The sequence below is a fragment of the Bombus flavifrons genome, chromosome 6, assembly GCF_040668555.2.
Source record: "Bombus flavifrons isolate JBK064 chromosome 6, iyBomFlav1_principal, whole genome shotgun sequence".
NCBI classification, from domain to species: Eukaryota; Metazoa; Arthropoda; class Insecta; order Hymenoptera; family Apidae; genus Bombus; species Bombus flavifrons.
Genome location: NC_138447.1, coordinates 10,166,783 through 10,186,334, shown reverse-complemented (window position 1 = coordinate 10,186,334; position 19,552 = coordinate 10,166,783). Strand labels below are relative to the sequence as shown.

General features: G+C 42.4%; 2 protein-coding genes and 1 long non-coding RNA gene across 8 annotated transcripts in view; 1 reads left to right on the top strand and 2 right to left on the bottom strand.

The window, feature by feature from the left end:
* LOC138180943 (dipeptidase 1) overlaps positions 1–1,959 on the top strand; it is a 257,130-nt gene extending 255,171 nt beyond the window's left edge. For 3 of the 4 annotated variants that reach the window (XM_069115323.1, XM_069115322.1, XM_069115321.1), the window contains exon 12: positions 82–1,958. In XM_069115323.1, coding sequence (XP_068971424.1) covers positions 82–198 — 117 coding nt within the window. In that variant the 3' untranslated portion in view covers positions 199–1,958. Of the gene's footprint in view, positions 1–81 lie in introns of all 4 variants that reach the window. The other variant, XM_069115320.1, reaches the window with a different exon arrangement.
* Positions 1–6,039, bottom strand: part of LOC138180945 (uncharacterized) — a 214,367-nt gene extending 208,328 nt beyond the window's left edge. The window contains exon 1 of the long non-coding RNA XR_011173408.1: positions 5,897–6,039. This is a non-coding gene — a long non-coding RNA (uncharacterized LOC138180945). The remainder of the gene's footprint in view (positions 1–5,896) is intronic.
* Positions 6,040–7,611: 1,572 nt separating this feature from the next.
* REPTOR-BP (REPTOR-binding partner) overlaps positions 7,612–19,552 on the bottom strand; it is an 18,464-nt gene continuing 6,523 nt past the window's right edge. For all 3 annotated transcript variants that reach the window (XM_069116079.1, XM_069116078.1, XM_069116080.1), the window contains exons 2-4: positions 14,904–14,997; positions 9,801–9,922; positions 7,612–8,684 (exon numbers count right to left, since the gene is read on the bottom strand). In XM_069116079.1, coding sequence (XP_068972180.1) covers positions 8,580–8,684; positions 9,801–9,922; positions 14,904–14,997 — 321 coding nt within the window. In that variant the 3' untranslated portion in view covers positions 7,612–8,579. The remainder of the gene's footprint in view (positions 8,685–9,800; positions 9,923–14,903; positions 14,998–19,552) is intronic.

The window sequence follows — 19,552 nt, the reverse complement described above, 5'->3', positions numbered from 1 at the left end:
CTTCGTTCCTTTTTCTATGTTCTTTCAGTGCTCGCTGACGAAATCGAAATCGAAATGGAAACAGAGTGTCTCTGTTTGCAGGTTCGAGACGACATGGCTGCGGATGGCATCGAACCCTTGGAAGAGGAAATTCCGTACGAGGATATAATCGGTCGAGATTACTGCCGTTACAACATGAAACGACTGATGGGTCCTTAGCCACTGCGTATCAGCTCCGAGGATGGTCGACGGTTGGAGAAAGGAAGAAAGGGAGCGATAGCGTAAGCAGCGAAACAATCGTCGCAGCAGCAAAGGGGGAAACACTCTTTCGAAGTGTTCCAGCTCGTGAAACCTCGCGTCAGCTTACGACGACTCGAGCTCCTCGACTCTTCGCTCTTTTGATCTTTTTCCCCGTGCCATCCGCGACTCTCGGACGCGAACGTAAGTAAATAGGCAAACTCGATTTCCTTGAAAGATTCCCGAGTCGCGAGACACGAGTATTCGCAGACAATGTCGAATGAAGCGACTGGTGAAAGGGTAGAAGAGCTCGATCGCGCGATTGTATTTCGTCACGGTGGAACGACGTTTCTTCCTTTATAGCAGAACGAATGGCTTGTTGCGAGATAACGATGTACGCGTCTGTATAAAAGGACGAGCGTCTCTACGACTTTTGAAGACCAAGACACGTATTCTTGTGTGTCGAACGTTTAAAGATTTAAGATCAGCCATAATCGATGTGTTTAATTTGCACTCAACGATATTTTCGTCGATGCTGGAACCAAAACCGCGCGTTCTAGTCAATATAATAATTATATTATGTATAAATATGTACACATAACGATCGATCTCGCGAACGACTGACACCGATCGTCACACGACGGTGACTATTACTATTCGAGTGGATGACTGCTTCAATGTGTTCTATTGTGCGTGCGTGTACGTATGCGTGTACGAGAGAAAGAGAACTAACGATGTTTGTACATATGGTACCTGAAGTCGATGAACATATTGACCCTCCTATAGAGCAAACCGACCAGACGTAATTTCATCGGGAAGAGATTGAATCGTGACGAGATCAAAAAATCAAAGAGTACGAATTAGATAAAATTTCGGTTAAGAAAGAATGGAGAACTTACGTTTCATCGAGTAGCGTTCGCCTCGGTTTGAAAGATTTTAATGGCCGGTTTGATCAGACTGTCACAGAGGGAACTAGATACGAAGTTATGCTCGAGGGAGCCTAAAAAAAAAAAAAGAAAAACGTTGACTTTGTCAACGAGTGCGCTTCGTGGCGCATGCCACGAGAGAGAGAACTTTCCTACGATTTTGCACGATCGAAGTTGACGTCGACGTGCGCGTCGATGCGTTATCATCACAATTGACTTTTTTCGAACGCGTCTCAATTCATTGTAACCGACACATTAAGGCTCGTATATTCTAACTAACGCACCGAGTAAATATCCTTTCTTAACGATGTTTTTACACTAAACTTTTAATATAGCCAGATTTTAAAAAACGAACGAGCATGGAGCAAAAAAGATAGAAAGAAACGCGAAGAGCGATAAAAACAAGTCGAAGACGTACTATCAACTTCCCTCGTGCCACCGCAATCCATCTGATCGTTAATTTTATGTAAATCTGCGCGTCGTTTCAAACTTATGCCATTTATGTTCTGATCTAAAAAGAAACGCAAGAAAAAGAAGAAAAAACAATCGTAAGACTTGTTTCGTATCGATCGATTTAACGATCATTCGTGTGCAAGTAGTCAAGATCAACGAAGCGCCAGCCTCGTGAGTATATCCTAACATTTCAAACGTTACCGATACCAGAAATAAATCGACGGCAAATCGAAATACGGTCGTTATTTAACTGATCAAGCTCACCTGTTTTTCTTCACTCAGCAATACCATCCTTTTTTCCCCTCCTATGAAAATAAAACATTTTACTGCTACGATCGTTCTAATTCCGCCCGATCTTTATTCACGCATTCTGTAAAAATTGCAAGTATCGGGCAATATTGAAAATATTAAATTCAATATAAAAGACTGCAATGTATTGAAAATATTAAAGAGACGATTGTTTTCACAACGCGTTAGAAAGGATTCGCACGAATTTTTGTCGGCGCAAAGAGCGGTATTCCATTCCACGGAATATTATTTTCAACAATTTCAACAATCAAATTTATCGTACGTGAATATTCTGTTTCACCGTGTGTTTCATTTTATTCAACGCGATAAATATAAACATAAACGGAGATATGAACCCATAGGGAGATTCTGTAAGCCGAGAAACAGATTCGATGCATACGTACGAGGTGAATACGTTTAAGTATTTCAATCATAGAATCAATTTTCTCGAGAACAAATCTTCGTATGTAAAAGTTGTATTCCATATTTTCAACTTATACGTTCGTATAGGATTATCCTTTTCTGCAGTTGTACCAGCAGTTACGAGACTGTGTACCTATTACCAATTACAAGGGCTCGTGGTAACAAGGGTAGCGGCGATAGAGCGAGACCGCGGCTGAAAGTCAATGCGATACAAGCAGATCGTTCAAGTAAACGTGCTGCTGTAAATCGAGTGCATCGATTCGCCAATTTACAAGTAACAAAGGGCAGCGCTCGTTGGTGATTCACACAGCGCGTAGAAGGCAATCAAGTGCAAAGCACACGTTGAAATCGTAAACGCGGCTTGGTTTATTGGCATTTCAGGATGGTACGTGCAGTAAATTCCGGCCGGAGCTTGATTAGATTGTCGTTCCGCAGATTTGATAATGGCTGATTACCTATCAATCGAATAAATCAATCGTTCTCCTCCGGGATACAAAATTTGACGCAGCGCGGTATCGTTGCGAAAGTCGTTGGATCGTAGTTTATTTTCCACCGTTTGTTTGCGAGATCCCGTGTGTTTCCTTGTCTGCCTTGTATGCGTTATTATCTCATAACCGAAACGTCGGCATTCCCATATCTTTATACGGTTATTTCCCGTTGTATCCTGTTTTACGTGGTGCAGTAAAAAACGTGGCCTTAATTCGTCAACGTTTTAAGATAAAGGTGGAAAATACAGGAATAAAAAATGTGAGTCCGGGCCCGGTGTTGCACGAAGATAACGAGTTTTCGTCGTCCGATCGTCTAGAAGTATCCGATGGAAACTGTCGCGCGAAAGTTCGCAGAGAAAGAGAAGAACGAGAGTCCGCGAAGAACGAGAAAGGTGCGAGGCTGAAAGACCATCGTCCTTTCAGTGATAATTAATTTTTCGCCATTGGTAGGTCCCTAACGAGCTCGTTAAAAAGTTTTGACACGCTTAAACCTGGATTCGGCCATGCAAAAACCACTTAAGCTTCCTATCTCGACGGGGCGGCAGTGAATGAACAATCGATTTCTTCGTCCAACCTTCCGTTGCAAACGAAACATCTCCCTCTGTGCTCTATTGTTTCCTTCCTTCTTTCATACCTCTCTTACTGTCATTTTCCTGTGGATTTTCTCTATTCTCCGACTCCGATCTTTGCCCGGCAGTGTCGATTCTTTGCAACGACTTTTGTAAGAAACAGGCGGAAGGAGAACCATAGAAGCCTGAAACAACAGGAAGGAAAATATCTTGAATACGAAAGGAGATACAAAAAGACGGGGAGAAATATCGAGGAACGACAAGAACGTGGAAAGGCAAAGCCAAAGCCACTCTGCCGTTGTATCGCTCTTGATTAAATATCCAAGTTTATGGAAGAAAGTCGAATTATAAATTTGATCCTTTAATGCTACTCGCTGCGTATTATATGGAAACTAGGATTATATTTCTTGCGCGGTTTAACATATTCCGCGAACGATACTTTTTCAGTTACAGAGTTCTATTCTCTGTTCGAGGATTTTTACTGCGATCGCGTAAGAAACTCCGAACAAGCGTAGAACTGTGTATCGCTAAATCATAAAGAACGGGGGGGAATCACCCTGAAACGTTACGATCGCCCTACGAGTAACCAAGAAACGTTAAAAAGTTCCTCATCGAGGAAAGCTTGATCGAAGAAAGAGGATTAACCAGGTCGGTCAGGTGTATCGAACAGAACGAAATGAAATATCGGTGGCCTGAATTTTGGCCCTCGAGCCAGCAGGAAGATGAGGTATCAAGTGGAAGACGGTGTAATGACCACAGCTAGGAGGAAATGACGCTGAAGGGGTTACGCAGGCAAACGGGCAGAGAATTAACGGCACATTTGCTCAGAATTTGCTGCACCGGCGACCTTGCTCTCGGCTTATACGATCAAGAATCAAATATCGGTTGGTAGGTTGATCGTATCCCGCTTCAGGAAGGACGGCTTTACGATTCGGTCAATCGTAAAGCCTGATAGCTAACCCTATCTAGGTCCGGACAGTGGATCGACCGACCTCCATAGAAAACCATTTCCAGGTGCTACACCGCAAGACCCAGAGACATTTGACGGAATCTGCCCGTTCGTGAATATTATATCGCGGCCGTGATTGAATCGATACAGAAACGGAGAAATTCGATTTGATATGTCCAGTCAAATGGAAGTCGATTTACTTTGTTCCCCGGCTTTACTTTTGACCAACCTTCGTTCTAGCACCGTACAGTCGTTTGAAAAATTTCCACGACTTTTTCTTTTATGTATACTTTTATATGCGATTCGCTTTACCCTACAATCTGCCACTCGGTGCTACAGCCTTCGAATTTCTTGGATCTTCAAATCGCCACGTGGCTTGAATTGTCGAACGCGTGCGTTCATTTCGCGTGATCTTTGCATGTCTGCTGTGTTCCCTGAGACATTCGAACGGGACATTGTTCAAAAATTTATTTGTACCCTTGACAGACTGGAACTTTTCGGTGATCACGCGGCGATACGAAACGAGCAACCGTATAAAATATGTATCGAGCTGGGACCTTCGAGATTAAGATCTTCAACCTGCTGCTACCTCAAATTTACTTTGGATTTTGTTTGATCTACACCTTGGAGAAGCGCAGACTGAGCTTCCTTTTTGTAATTAACGTTATGTTTTGAATTTGATGAAAACTTACATACAGTGGCACGCGAAAGTATTTGAAATTGAAATTTCATTAGCACTGTAGTGAAATACGAATGTCACGAGCATAATCACGTAAATTTTAAGATAAATTTGAATAAATGATATTTCTGACGTTATTACTCGTCTTCTCTTTTAATATATTCTCTTATAATAATTGATCCATTTGACTTCTAAAACTATAACGAGTGTTAGGACGATTCCATGGAATATCGAGGCTCGTTGCTACAACGAATAACTGATTTTAATTCAATAGTTTGAACACTTTTGTGATTTCTGCGAGATATACGTTCGTATTAAATCTTTTGCAATTTGTACGTACATTTTCAGGTTTGTTTCAAACTTTACAAATGCACCCGTAGTAGTCAAGTGAAATTTCGAAATGTATCATATAACACACATGGTATATTCACAAAAGGTTTCTCCAAATGTTCGAATACTTTCAGAAGCTACTACAGACCAGAACAACGGAATAACAAATTTTGAGCTGCTGCGAAAAAATATCTTTCGTTTTGCAAACGTCGACCGTAAAACGTGATAAGAGCAAAAATTGTATTTCAACATATAAGACTGGCGCGACGGTTCGGAATTAACACGCCAAGTTTCAAGCAGCGTGTTCTCGCGTTGCTGTTGCGCGACGTTGAAGCGAACTAGCTCGCGCAGATTCGAGAAACAAAAGTGTCGGTCATTGAATAAATTACGAAGTAAATGAAACGCAAATCCGGTCACGCCGCTCGTAACGGTAACGGCATTAGCACACAGATTAAACGGAAGAACCTATCTGACCCCGTAATATAGACCGCAATATCTGTCAAGATTGCAACGTAAACAGCCGTTGCAGCGTAAAGAATGGTTTTTATGAATTTCGAATCAGAAACGATACTCACCGGACTTCAATCTTCCGACGCTCGGACAGGTGATACGTTTGCACATCGTTCTTATGTGTTGCCGCGTTTTCCATATTTCCTTGCACACAGGTAGAATATGTGCGCGTGCGATATAATCGACGCTACCGCCCGTCGGAATCCCAGAAAATAGAATGTAAACTTTATGGGGAAACACGAGTGAAACGAAACGCGTTAGCCGTGAATAAGACAGGATAAAAGAGGAAATAATGAAACGGCGCTTTACTCGCGACTCTTTAGCAGCGTTTCCAGGGCCACGGTTGCCACCGCTTAACGATATTAAACCGTCTTAATTCACTGGAAATAGGTAGAAATTTTTCCATCCAACCTAATGCGGCTGAAATTCAGAACGCGGACGAGTATACACTCGCGTGAGCGTGGTAAATCAGGCCGGAGACTCGCGACCATTTCTAGCATTATCGAATTACCATATACTTCTTTTTCCCGCTTCCATATTCTCTCGACGACAACCCTTTATTTCCATCGTTTCTCTTTTTACCGTTTCTTTTTTTCTTCCCTCGCCCCGTGTCGCGCCTTTTGAACTGGCCGCGTCCAGCGCGCGCGTCAGGTGGAAACGCGTTTTTTCGCGGAAACGAAATTGAATGGGCCATAGTTTACGACTGCGAGGAACTGTGCGTCGTTATACGATGCAGAAGACTGCGTGCACATGCGCCCCTGCTTTTACGATCATCGCAAGTGCGACTGATAGGCAGCTGCGGTAAAACTAGATTCATGAGAAACTCTGGAAACCTATTAAGAAACGTTTCGTCTTTTTTCAAAAGCGCGTCATTTTACACGTTCGTATAATTACACACGTTTGTACACGCATTCTGACGTGTGTCCGCGTTTTTACGACTGAATTTTGTTTATACTTGAAATACCGCGTTCCATACAGCGGAATGGATGTAAGCTGTTTAAATTAAACTGCTTTGCGGAAGGATAATTAGATTTAGGGAAAATTACGTGTGGGACGTTGTCCATTAAAGTTTCAGCGATTAAACGACGAAAAAAGAATTACAGCGTAAGAGCAGCAGAAAGTTACGAAGCGTAGTATTCGTTTTTCCTGGCTTTTTTTTCGCGCCGTGATATTAAATACTTTGGCCGATACCAGGATCTCCTTCCAAGGTGGCGTTTAAATAACAAACGGCACACTGTTCAAAGACTGAAATAATATCTTATTCTTAGTATATAGGTCAGCTGGTTTCTTTCAATTATTATTATCGGCACTATTACCGTTTGACCTGACAGTCTGATTCGTCCGAAAGGACTTCGATACTTACATTTTCCATATGCTCGTAAATATTTTACGTGGCCGGGCACACCGACACGTATCGTTCTTTTCGCTCTCTCTTTCTCTCTCTCTCTCTCTTCTTTTTTTTTTTAAATCTCTTCTTTTATCGAACAGCAGTAACGTCGTTTCGACGCGTTGGATAATATGGATGGGAGATTGCGTTGCAATCTACGCAAATCGAAACAGAGATTTCGTTGTCGAACGTATTTCACAACGAAATATGCAAATTCGTGTACAGCTGTGCGGAGTCATGGCGTGAGAAATATTATTCCAAAATGACGTCGATAAAACTGCGTTCTCCGTGGTCCGACCAAAAGAACTGTAAATGAATAATAAAATATGATTTCGTGATCGAAAAATCTTGACGAAATAATGAAAAAGACAAAGAAACAAATAACGAGACGGATTTGTTTAAAAATATTCGATTTATTCAATCCTTAGACTTCTTTTCCCAGATATATGTATATGAACAAGTTTCTCGCAATATCAATAATCTGCACAAAATAATAGCGTTTTATACGACAGTACAAAAATACCATTTCCATACAGATAATCTTTGTCGGTCGTGTACACACGGCTGTGTTATCGGAATAGAAGAAAACGCACCTGGAGATAATTTGAAAAAAACGAGATCTACAAGATTGCTCAACAAGTACACCTACTATAATATAATATATGACAGAGTCTCGGAACAAGCAAATATGTACTTCATCACTTTCTTTTCGTTATGATACAGAACGGCCGTTCTTCATCGACGCGTAACAAAGATATATAATTTTCATCTCATTCTCTCTTCTTAACAATCGTTAGAGAAGGTACTTCTTTTAGGTACTTTTCGGTACAACGAGTACCTGGTCACTGTCGACCGGGTCTGTTTTTATATCGTCGAGTCGCAACGATAATAAAACAAGGACAATAAGTTTGCTAACTTAATCGATCACAAATAACAAGAGGCACGAATGAATTTTCTGTGTAAAGTATCAAAAATAAAACGCAATAATAATAACTAGAGAAACAACGACGCCGAATCGATTTCTCCTCCAAAGAAGAACATGATAAGAGGAGAACGTACAAAGACTAGGTAAAAGTGGGACAGAATCGTAAGTCTGGACGAGATAGAATTTCTTCTCTCTCTTTTCTTTCTTTTTTCTTTTTCTTTTTTTTGCAACGACTTCTTCCGTACAAAAACGCAAGACAGAACTCGAACGAGTCGTTGAAAAGAATCTGAATTCTTCCGTGCGGACTTTTTCGGTCGAAAGAATAACCGGGAATACGGGAGAAAGTTCGACTATCGCGATAAAATGAATAAAAGCAAAAAAAGATGGCAGAGCTCGATGTTTCTGACTCGTGTTTCTCTTTGTCTTTCTTGTTCGGTTAGTTGACCGCTTTCTCCCGCTTCAGAGAGCCGAGCTCCTCCAGCATCGCTTGTAGCCCTTCGGGAACTCGTCCGGCGTCCAATTCCTGTCCCCACTGCCGATACTGAAAGGAAAATAACGGGATAGCGGTTACACGTGCTTCCAGCTGACATGCGATCGAACGTCGTTTCTTATACTCAAACAGTTCTCGGGAACTTTAAGGAAGCTGGGAAAGTTGGAGGGTGGTGATGTGGATAGACAATGCGGGAAAGGCTCTTTCCTCTTCTATTCGCTCGACAAGTCGTTCTTCTGCGGTAGATTTGAACGTGCAGGATGAACGTGTGGAAAGATTCTTTTCGATACAACTGCAAGAAAAAGCTTAAAACGTGAAAAGCTCGTGGGGTTCGCATCGTTCTACTTAATCCATGATCATACAATTTAAATGTACGTACCTTTAAAACTCTTATCGGATTTGATTCTTTTATACTCGACAATGAAAATCTAAAGCAAACAGACGCGAGATTTAGCAACGGACCGATAGTCATGTTTCTAAATGCGTTATCCTCGATTTACTAGTAATAATATACATATATATCGAACAGCATTAGATAATCACACAGGGTAATTAACTAAGATACGCTCGGCTCGTGAACAACCAGGAAACATCGCTGGGGATGAATGTTAGGAGATTTTGCAATGCCTGCATCGCGCGCTCTATCGTTGTCTAGGTAGCAGAACTAATTCTGGAAACTTCAGGACGCCCATTAATCCGTTCAAAAGAGGAAAAAGACGAAAAAGGAGGTAGGAACCTCGACATGTTTATGGTTCTTCGGAAAAACTTTGTGTCCTCCGGTATTCTCGTTCCTCTTGCCTTGCCCCGGGAATTTACGATATTAACGCACGCAGAAAATACAAACGCAACGCTCCGCAACGATTCTAGGACAGCTGTAACTCTTTGCCGAACGAGCTGGATAAAATGGCCCGCGATTGCATAATCGAGAACACGTACGACTTTAAAAACATCCACCGTGAAGGGGCGCACCGGAATAATAGGTGTATAACTCACTTTGCAAGCCGCGAGAACTTCTTCCGAGCGAAAGGATTTATTATCGTCTCGTTGCATAGGAAACGGCCAGGGGGATATTACAGGATATACGAGCAAAATATGATGGAGAAACGAATCGTCGGAAATAAGATGATAAAGGATAAGAAGCAGACATTCCTATGAAGAAGGACTTACCATCTCCAGCTCTCTTCGAAGTGCGAGCACAGCCTTTTCGCGGTCGGCTACCAGCTCTTCAAGATACTGATATCTTAGCTTCTTCCGAGCACGACACTCCCTCGCGCTCTGTCGACTTCGTTCTGGAAAAATAAACCCAAAAGAGTGTAAACCTGAGAAACTCACGACGATGTAACTAGGGAAGGTCTTGTAAAGTGTCGTATACGTTCAGTAACGTTTTACTGCTTAACACGTTCGCCGCCGTATGTCACATACGGGATACATTCAGCAGTGAATTTTTCTTGCAGGTAAAACTACTTTTTACCATTTCTATCTAATATTTCGAAATGGAGGAAAAGTTATCGGTTTGTTGCGGCGCTTTTATATTTTTCTACGTTCAATTAACGCTAGAACTACCGATAGTTAACACGGAGCTACTTCTATCAAAACCAGTCAAAATAATTGGTCTTAAAAAAATAATAGTAAAATATAATATAATAATATAATAGTAAAAAATAATAGTAAAAAATAATAATAGAATATTTTTATATTTATTGATTACAGAAGGAATTCCATGTTATGTAGTACATTTTTCGTATTATTAATCCATCTGGGACCCATGACCCCTAAACGAGGGTTGGCACATTTATAAAATTGTAGAACCAGTCGTTTTGACTGGTGTGGTATTTCTAGTGTTAGCATCTAGCGATCGATCCGGAACTTTCCTGATAACTGATATCATCATGTTGAATGAAACGCAGTAAAAATTATTAAAACGTGCGAGAAGTTGTACAAAACGAGGAAACTGGTCAATTGAGGTTCGATAAACAGATTGCAGAACCTTTTTACACTTTGACAAGTACCAGTCATTTTGACGATTGGTATAAGTTGCCTTGATATAAACTTACTTTGAGTTTGAATACATAAAAAACAAAATGAAATTCATTATATTATTCTTTTAATTATCTTTGCGAAAGTCATTACATCATTGCGGAAAAAATATATAACACGAAGTAGGAATTTTAAAATACAATTGTAAAACCGGTCAATTTGGCTGGTGTGATAGTTCTAATGTTAAAAATATGTATTCGTTATTTCCTAATAACCTGCACAATACAACTTCGCTTAGAATATATCTTGAAAGATGGAAACACACTAAAAATAGAGTATCTCGGCTTAGAAAGGAGAAGACGAGAGTATAATATAAACAAGTATTATAGCTTTGTCCTCACGTCCAGTCCACTCAATTTTCTGAACAATTTTATACCCAACTCGTTTCGTACCTTTACATCTCGAAATTCAAACTCCGACAACTACGAAGCGTTCTTAAGAAGTAATGGAAAAGAAGATCACGAGAAGGAAAGCGAAACAAACGACCCGGTGTAACGCCACCGATGCTCCTTTGGTAAATTTTTCACGCGAAATCGAATCCAACGACGAATGGAATACGATGTTAATAATTCAAAATAAATCTGTCGCTCGAGGTCTGTCACTCGCGAGATAAGTAAAACAGAATTCCAACCACGGTTGACAAAATATTTTTGAAATGCTGCTTTCTTACGCGACTTTGCGACAAGTTTTGGAAGGAAAATATCGCATCGTACTCCGAACTTCGTCCCGCGTAAAACACGAGCAACATAATGAGACGTGTAAAAGGAAAAAAAATTGCGGTTTAATGAGACCCAGAAACGTGTTAAGCTTAATACGAGCATTAGTGTCTGCTCGATACCACGGTAACTAGTAACGCGATACTATTTTTCCGCGTATGTCGTCTATGACGATGTGACAGGAATCGCGCACGTGCGAAAAAATTATGGCATCGAACAAAAATACGAAACAAGTAAGATTTCGAATCACGTTGAACTCTTCAACACTCGCAACACCTGCAAGTACATCTGTTTATTATATAACATTCCCAAATTGAAATTTTATTAGCTTCTAAAACATTTTAGCAACTTTTTTCGGACGTACTTCGATACGCTAATTGGTAAGTTTGTAATTTTGAATAAGAATAAGAAAAGAAATATATTCTAAAATAAAGTTTCGTGACTCGTTGGTTTACATCAATAAAGGTAGGAATTAACTGAATTTCCCATATTGCGTCGCGATCTGAGCTCTATGAAATTGGAATGTTAAAATCCAGCTCGGGTATGGAAATCGTCTAAGAAGGAAAAGATCTTTCGTTCTGAAGATAAGAAACGAAAGGAAGAAAGGACGAACCCAAGAATACCGCGAAACGTCAGCTGTTTGAATCGAAAACAGGAAAGTTTTCCACTCGTATCTGACTCCGCATACAAATACCGTTACGCCCTATATGTATGTGCAGCGCTGGATTCGAATAGCTTTCTTGCTTAACCTGCCAGCAACTGCACGAAATGGCACTACCACGTAACAACTGCCATAAAATCGAAACTAAATAGACCTAGTGCTACGTAAAACAAATACGAAACTTAGACAAGGTATACAAACGGACTGTTGTACACGGCGAGGAACGAGCATCGATAAATGTTGCCTGCTCCATCCGTGGGATTTGCCATAAATTGTCGTGGTAAAAATTACAAACGAAGGTGAAGGACGTGGGCATCCGCAGTGTACGCAACCATTGCGCGATAAATTCGCGTAACTCAAATGTGACGCGCTATTTTTCACGTGTACTGGCGTAGCCGCAATACGTTCTACACAGACACAGGGTACTGATGAAACTCTGATACGATATATAGACCCCCGTATATAAGTATTAGGGCACCTACTTCGCTCGTATAGAGCATAGTTGGTTCAGATTGTTACGGAAACGATTAATCGGCCAGAAGTTTATGTTCGTACAAAATAACGAACTATACTTTTTAAAAATTATTTACAAGAGTTAAGGAATTAATGACACGATTCACCGATGTAAATCTTATTGCGAGAATTTAAAATGATTTAAACAGCTTTAATATTTAAATAACTTTGCTATTTTAATTAACAGCCTCGATCTCTGTATTAATTAACGATATTGCATTGTCTACTGAAAAAGAATAAAGGAAACGAACCGTGAACGACGTCACTGGTTTGATGGCGCGGCGCGTAACATTTCCGCTACGCCACGAACACTCGCGAAGAAGACGAAGCGCCGGATAAAATCGATCTTAATAGCCCGTTGCAGGATATTGCAAATTTCTCCGGTGGTCTGGGACCGCGGTGTGATAAAGCTCTTTACGATCAAGGGTCGCGGCTATTATCGCGTCTACGGCTCACTAAGCCCGCCTTTTACGCGGCAATAAACGTCTCTTGCCCGGCATTCGTGTCGCAGCCTTTCTTTTTTAAAAGGAAGCTGTCCGGGGAACAGGCGGGAAGAGACTCTCGACGACAGTGAGGCGTTCGAAGCAGTCGGATCAAGGAGAATTTTATCGAAAATGAATTCGCGCGGTAGACGCGTCGGTGACGCAGCTAGCCACCGCGATCGATTCGATCTCGACACGGAAATTAAACGTTCTCGCGCAGTCAATTTGCGGCTCCATTTACGATGTAACTCGGAACTGACATCTGGACGAAATCAAACGAGTCTGTCGAATAAGATCTGACCGGGAAATCCGTGTGAAAACAACCGATCGCAAGCCCGGAGGGAGCGCGCGCGTGAATGAAATTAAGGAAAATTGGATTTACGACGCTGACCGAGCGAAACCGGAAGCGGTCGTGGCAACGTCACGAATTACGGCTGTCGAAAGACTCGACGAAACCAGCGTATTCGTCGTGCGGCGTCGATTCGAAGCAAAGATCAGGGAAGCTGGATGGATAGGAAATCACAAAAGAAAGAAAAATACGGGCAAGAGGAAAAGCGCGGTTCAACCACGGAGTTGCGAGGATTGCAAACGCGAAAGTTGGTCGTAAAACGAGCTTAGATCCTGTCCGTGTTGCTTCCGCCCAACCTTTAGAAACTAGTTCGAATGCACGTAGAAGCAAAAGCTGCGGGAATGAAGGCATAGAAAGAAGGGAGACGTTGGATCCATGGGGAAAATTGTTTCTCTCGCGTGATTACCCCGCGAGTTTATACGTGAACGCGTATGTACAAAGATTCTAGCGAAGCTGCGCGAGAAAGCAAAGTGGAACGATGGAAAGCTCGGAAAATTAAAAAAGGAAGACACGAGAAAAGAAAACGAAAAGGAGCAACGTGGCTGCAGCGGATATTCCGCAACATCGCTTCGAGCTTTCCTCGCCGATGTCTTCGCTCGTCTTGACTGCCAAGACGACGGAATTGCAAAGCACACCTTGCCATCGCGTCGTGGCACAGAATCATCGGGAACATCGGTTCCAGCCACCGAGTTGACCCAGCATAAATATTCATTCGTTCGGGAAGGATAAATATTCCTACGGTGTCATGGGTCTGAGACTCGAGAACGGTTATTCGACGCCTGGTAATCAAGCAGCGTGCATTTCTCACGTGGCTTGTGCAACGCATGCGGTTACATCTTGTTTTCCTACTTAATACACCACCGGTGAAGATGCAAATCGGGGCTAACTCGGCTTCTTAAGGCTGACGCGCAAATATCGTTAGCCATCGGCCACGAAAAAAGAACGATTCACGATGAGACGAGCTTTTGGAAATACGCGGAGAAGGGGTGACAGCCGGAATTACCATCCTTGATTTACATGATCGTCGTATCGGCGGAAAATTTCGCGTTGGATAGCCGAAGGCGTAAAGGAAGCAATCTTCTTATCTTATAAAATCTTCCGAGCGTTTTTTTAACCTATCCGGCAATTTTTGCCTGATACATTTTTTCTTGGTAACGCGAAGGTATACATCGATATACAGCGACTCACGAAAGTACATATTTGTATTATAGAATACTATAATAATTTTTTACCGAGTGAATAAATGTCTCGTAACCTCTAGTCCTGCAAATTCGCACTGGCCGTAAATTTGACCAATACAGTCGCGATAGACGTGTTTCGTTTCAATACTAATGAAGGTTCGATAAATTTCCCATAACGCGTATGATATATTCATAATAATTTTCTATAGTAAGCGTTCGATTCTTTCGCGATCTACCGTAAATGCTAAGAGTTTCTAATATCCACGCTTGAATAATATAGAGAGTAGTAAAATTGAAGCAGATGTGACAAATACATGGAGAAGCTTCTTACCGAGCTTGGCTTTCATGTCCGTCTTGTCGGACGCCTTCCTTCCAGGCTTGCGTCCCCTCTTACCCCCCTCTTTCCGATCACCGCGAGATCCCTCCTGAAATTAAAAAAGAAAACAGACTTAGTAAACTGGAGAAATACAATGGAGAAACGTAAACTGGAGAATTTATCTTTTGCAGCTAGAAATACAGCGGCGAACAGAAAACGAACAACAAACCCTGAGATTCTGCGAATATCCGAAAACTTTGAAATTGTATAGTAAAAAAAAAATGATCAAAACGCGTCCTAACTTGCTACGAAGGACATTTACAGCCGGATTCATTCTACCGGTCACAAAAAATGACGAAATTCAGCGAGAACTAAAACAAACAGACAAGAATCGCGACGCGTTCGGGATATAACGCGATGGTAAAAAAACACTTTTGTGCACCGTTGCCGGTTATCGAGCAAAATCGGGAATCGTAACGTCAGAACATCACAGCGACGAAACGGCTAGTGGGAAGATCTGAAAGCGGATGATACGAGTCTCTACGGCGACGTAATACCCGCTTGATCCGTTGTTTCTTCCTTCCACTGATTAATATCTCAAACGAGTTAGTTCGAGCTCGCGGAGAACAACGTCCACCGTTTTCAATGGGAACAAAAGCTTATCCAAGAGCGAGAGGGAGAGAGAGAGAGAGAGAGAGAGAGAGAGAGAAAGAGAACAGCTTGACTAGAATTGCTAGAAGCTCGACAGAAAGTCCCCATCGACGCTAACCTAAACGCATCACGGCTATTTACAGGAGACCATATTGACGAGTTCTCGCGTTAGGATAACCGCGGCAAATAACGTAATTTGTCGTTGCGGAAAGGCCAGACGGCGCCTCTTTCTTCCCGGTCGTTATCCGCTTAACTTTCCAACGCGCCATTGACGCGTATGGAACGTTTCGTAAATCCAAAGGAACGCGGTCGCCGCCCATTTTACCGCCACTCGATAGTCAAAGTTGCTTAAAAAGAACCATCGTTCGTTGCTTGGGTTGTTTAACGCGCCAAGCAAAAAGAATACGATCGTAGTACCGGAGGGGTGAATCGAAAAGACGATCTTCTGCCCCCTCGAGAGATAAAGAAGGCAAACAAGCGAATATAACGCACGCGGAGATACAGGCGTGTCCGAACGACAGCGACCCCATACGACCCGTTAAAATTTAGACGTCCCCTGGGCACGGTTGTTGCGACGAGTAGAGGAGGCCGCAGGCTTAGCTATGCATGTGCTCACGGGTGACAAAATACAAATTCAGCCCTCTTTTAAGGAAGATGTTTACCTTCGGCCCTATCCTTGCCTCTCAATCCTATCTGGTATTAAATCTCCTCGAATCCTCTTTCTTTCCCTCGACCGCTTCCGACTTCTTTCGCCCACCACCCACCCTCCTAGCTCGTCTCTTCTCTGTCTACCTCTCGCTGTGAGGCTCTCCACGATTCCCTGTCCTTCTTTCATCCTCCCTCGGTCTCGTGACTCTTCTCACGCGCCAGTCTTTGTAGATAGAAAATGGAATTGATGTTGCACGATGAGTAGCGAGATACAGGAAACGTGCAAAAAGAGAGAGAAAGAGTGTGTGTGTGTGTGTGTGAGAGAGAGAGAGAAAAAGAGACAAGTAGCAGCACGCTCGAGTAAGGATTCCGACTTGCGTCTGTTCACGAAGACCCTGTCGTGTGCCTTATGCCATTCTGACCGGTTTCAGAATCAAGAATATAATTAAGTCACGCGCTGCATGTTGTCAGCGAGCAGACAGACGCAAGAACAACGTGGCTGAATCGAGAGAAATTAGATTTCCATCGTTTTGCCGCTATATTACGCTATTTGAGACACACGTCGGTCGACGACGTGAGTACACCCTATAGGGGAAGGGCAGGAAAACTCGTTAAATCCCTACACTGTCACTGACACTTCCGTCGATTCCTGCACGCCCCTATCGCCAATGCCGTGCTACCTGCACCATCATTCCTGCGCTTGACAATCCCACTCGCATTTCTGACGTGTATCCGATCGCAGAGGGGAACGATTCGCTCGTTTCCGCGCTTCGACCATCAACCTCTCGAATCTCCCGTCGATTTCAACTGTCTCCGCGTACATATTTGACGCTTTTACTGTCCGATCTCCAGCGGAATAAAAGCTAGATACTTCTCCCAAGGATCAATAGTAAAAACAACGGTAGAGTTGCGTTCGGCTTTCTATCCGACAACGTAGACGACAAATTTCGAAACGTGACCATCTCGGCCAATAACGAAGATACACGCGAGTACGTACCTTGTTGCTAAAAATGATCTCAAAGGAAAGTGGTGCAATATCGTTAGAAACCGATCGAACCTACGTCGCTTAGGCTCATATCCATTCCCACCAACAGCACACGTATCGAGAGGAAAATATTGAAATTCGTAAGTAACGACAGGTAGCTCTCTATTCTCTATACTTTGAGGATTACGCTTCGGAGATTCGCGCAGGTTATAGACAAGAGAGATTGCGTGGACGGAATAGCCGGATGCTCGATAGTAAACTGCTACACGCCAGAGACCGGAAGCTAGTAGACCACACTGTACACAATCGAGCACAGGGGCTTTGTAGTTTCGCAGTTCGTCGGCCGATTCCCTCTTACGCGTGTTTCTCGAGCGCAAAGGCCGGGTTACGCGGCTCGCTTCGTGCCGCAGCTCTTCGTTCCGCGTGAAGCGTGATTTAATCTAGCGATACGAACGCACGATTCGTTGCCACGGCATATACGGTTTAGTTTATAGGTATAGTATACACGGACGACCGATGCGTGGTCAGTGATCGTGTCAAAGGCGATGTTGCACGTGCTATTAGCGCGTGTTGCAGAAGCGACGCAACACCTGTCGACTGATACTTTCGTTTTTGATCGCTGCGTTTATTTATAAATTATTTATTTCCGATAAAAATCAACTGGATATAGTTGATCATCGTATCAAGTTGTCCGAAGAGCTTCTTTCGTTTTATAATCGTTTTTTGTTTTATATTAGTTTATTGAATTATGCACGAACGTAATAATAGAAATAGAACGAAATGGATCATACGTAATTCAATAAAATAATATAAAACAGAAATTCTTGTTCATCTGTTATCACCTTACGAAACGAAAGAAACTTTTCCGACAATCTAATATTTTATTCAAAATCCTATTTATAATAAGACAGAATCGCGCAAACGACGATATAACTGGCAGCCGTTCAAAGTAGAAAAGCATGGATAAAGCAAATATAAACGAAATAAAATAGAATCGACGTGACGTGTTAGTTTTCTGTTCGGCTTTGTACATAAATTTACACGTTCTACGCGTTTATTATACGGTGCAGTCTTGATTATCCGAATTGATCGTGACACAGGCTGGATAATCGAGCAACTTTCTTTGAATTCTATTATAATAAATGAATAATCTATTATATTCCCCAATCTTACTCGCGATCATCGAATTTTTCGTTAATCGTTGTTCCGATAATTGATCGTTCTATTAATAGTTCGCGTAATCGGTATTCTATTATGCTTTAATAAGACCGCCTAACTGGTATACCAGAAATTTTATTCATCTTCATGCTTCCGTGAATAGATTTCATCAAGGGAGAATAAAAACCAGAGACGAGCAACTGCGTCTCCTCTCGATAGGAGGTTCACGAACGAAAGCTGGACTAGCGCGAGGATAAAGTTGAAATATAAATAACTCTCACTTGAAGCCGATCGACGGACATTGTCCTGTCGTTTAAAATATACGATAAAAATCCCTTCGGGTTGCTCGGTGAATTTCTATGCGCGCTAATGAAGTATTTGTACATCGCGTCCGACACTCTCGTTCCATTCGATTCGTTTTACACGAACCTTCCCCTCTTCTGCTCAAATTTCTTCTCGTTACCGTACAGATTTTTCCAGGTGATTGGAATAGAAGAAAATAAACGATAGATGGAGATAGAAACGAGACCGATAACGTCTGTTTGTTTCAGGCGCATCTGCGATTAATTCGAGACCACGAACGTGGTAAATATCGTTCGTTAACGTACGCTCTGTTTCTTCTACTTGATGGCACAACTTCCGGGACGATCACCTCTCGAATGGAAAGTCTTTAATTACAAAGGATTCGGGAAACGTCCTTAGCTCGTCCTACCCTTTTAACTCGGTCACGAACTCCGTTCCTTTCGTACGAGTCAGACCACTCGCGGAATTCCACGGAAAGAACTCGTCGTTCAATTAATTTTCGTTATTAATGGAATTACTTCCAGGCTCCCTTAGCGAGACTTTCTTAAACGCGTTAGCCATCTTTCCAACCCTTGATACCTCCTATTAACCCCAAAAATCTCTCTACCGTCTCTGTCGCTCAGTTTCTTACTCTGACGTTCTTTCTCCCTCTTCGAGATGGTTCTCGTCTCGTTCTCGTCAATTTTTACTTCGATACGAACCCCTTCCTCCTCGTCCATTTTCCACGAGCACATCGACCTCGATGACGCGGTGCCGCTAACGCGTCCAACTTTATACCGTATCGAAATTTGCCAAAGCGTCTACCATTCGTCGCCAAGCGATGGTCCTCGTCGTCGGAAGAGAGCGAGTCACACGGCTGAAGAGTAAATGGTCGGTGGAGTTTTTGTACGATTACAAAACCATTGGAAACCGTACAATT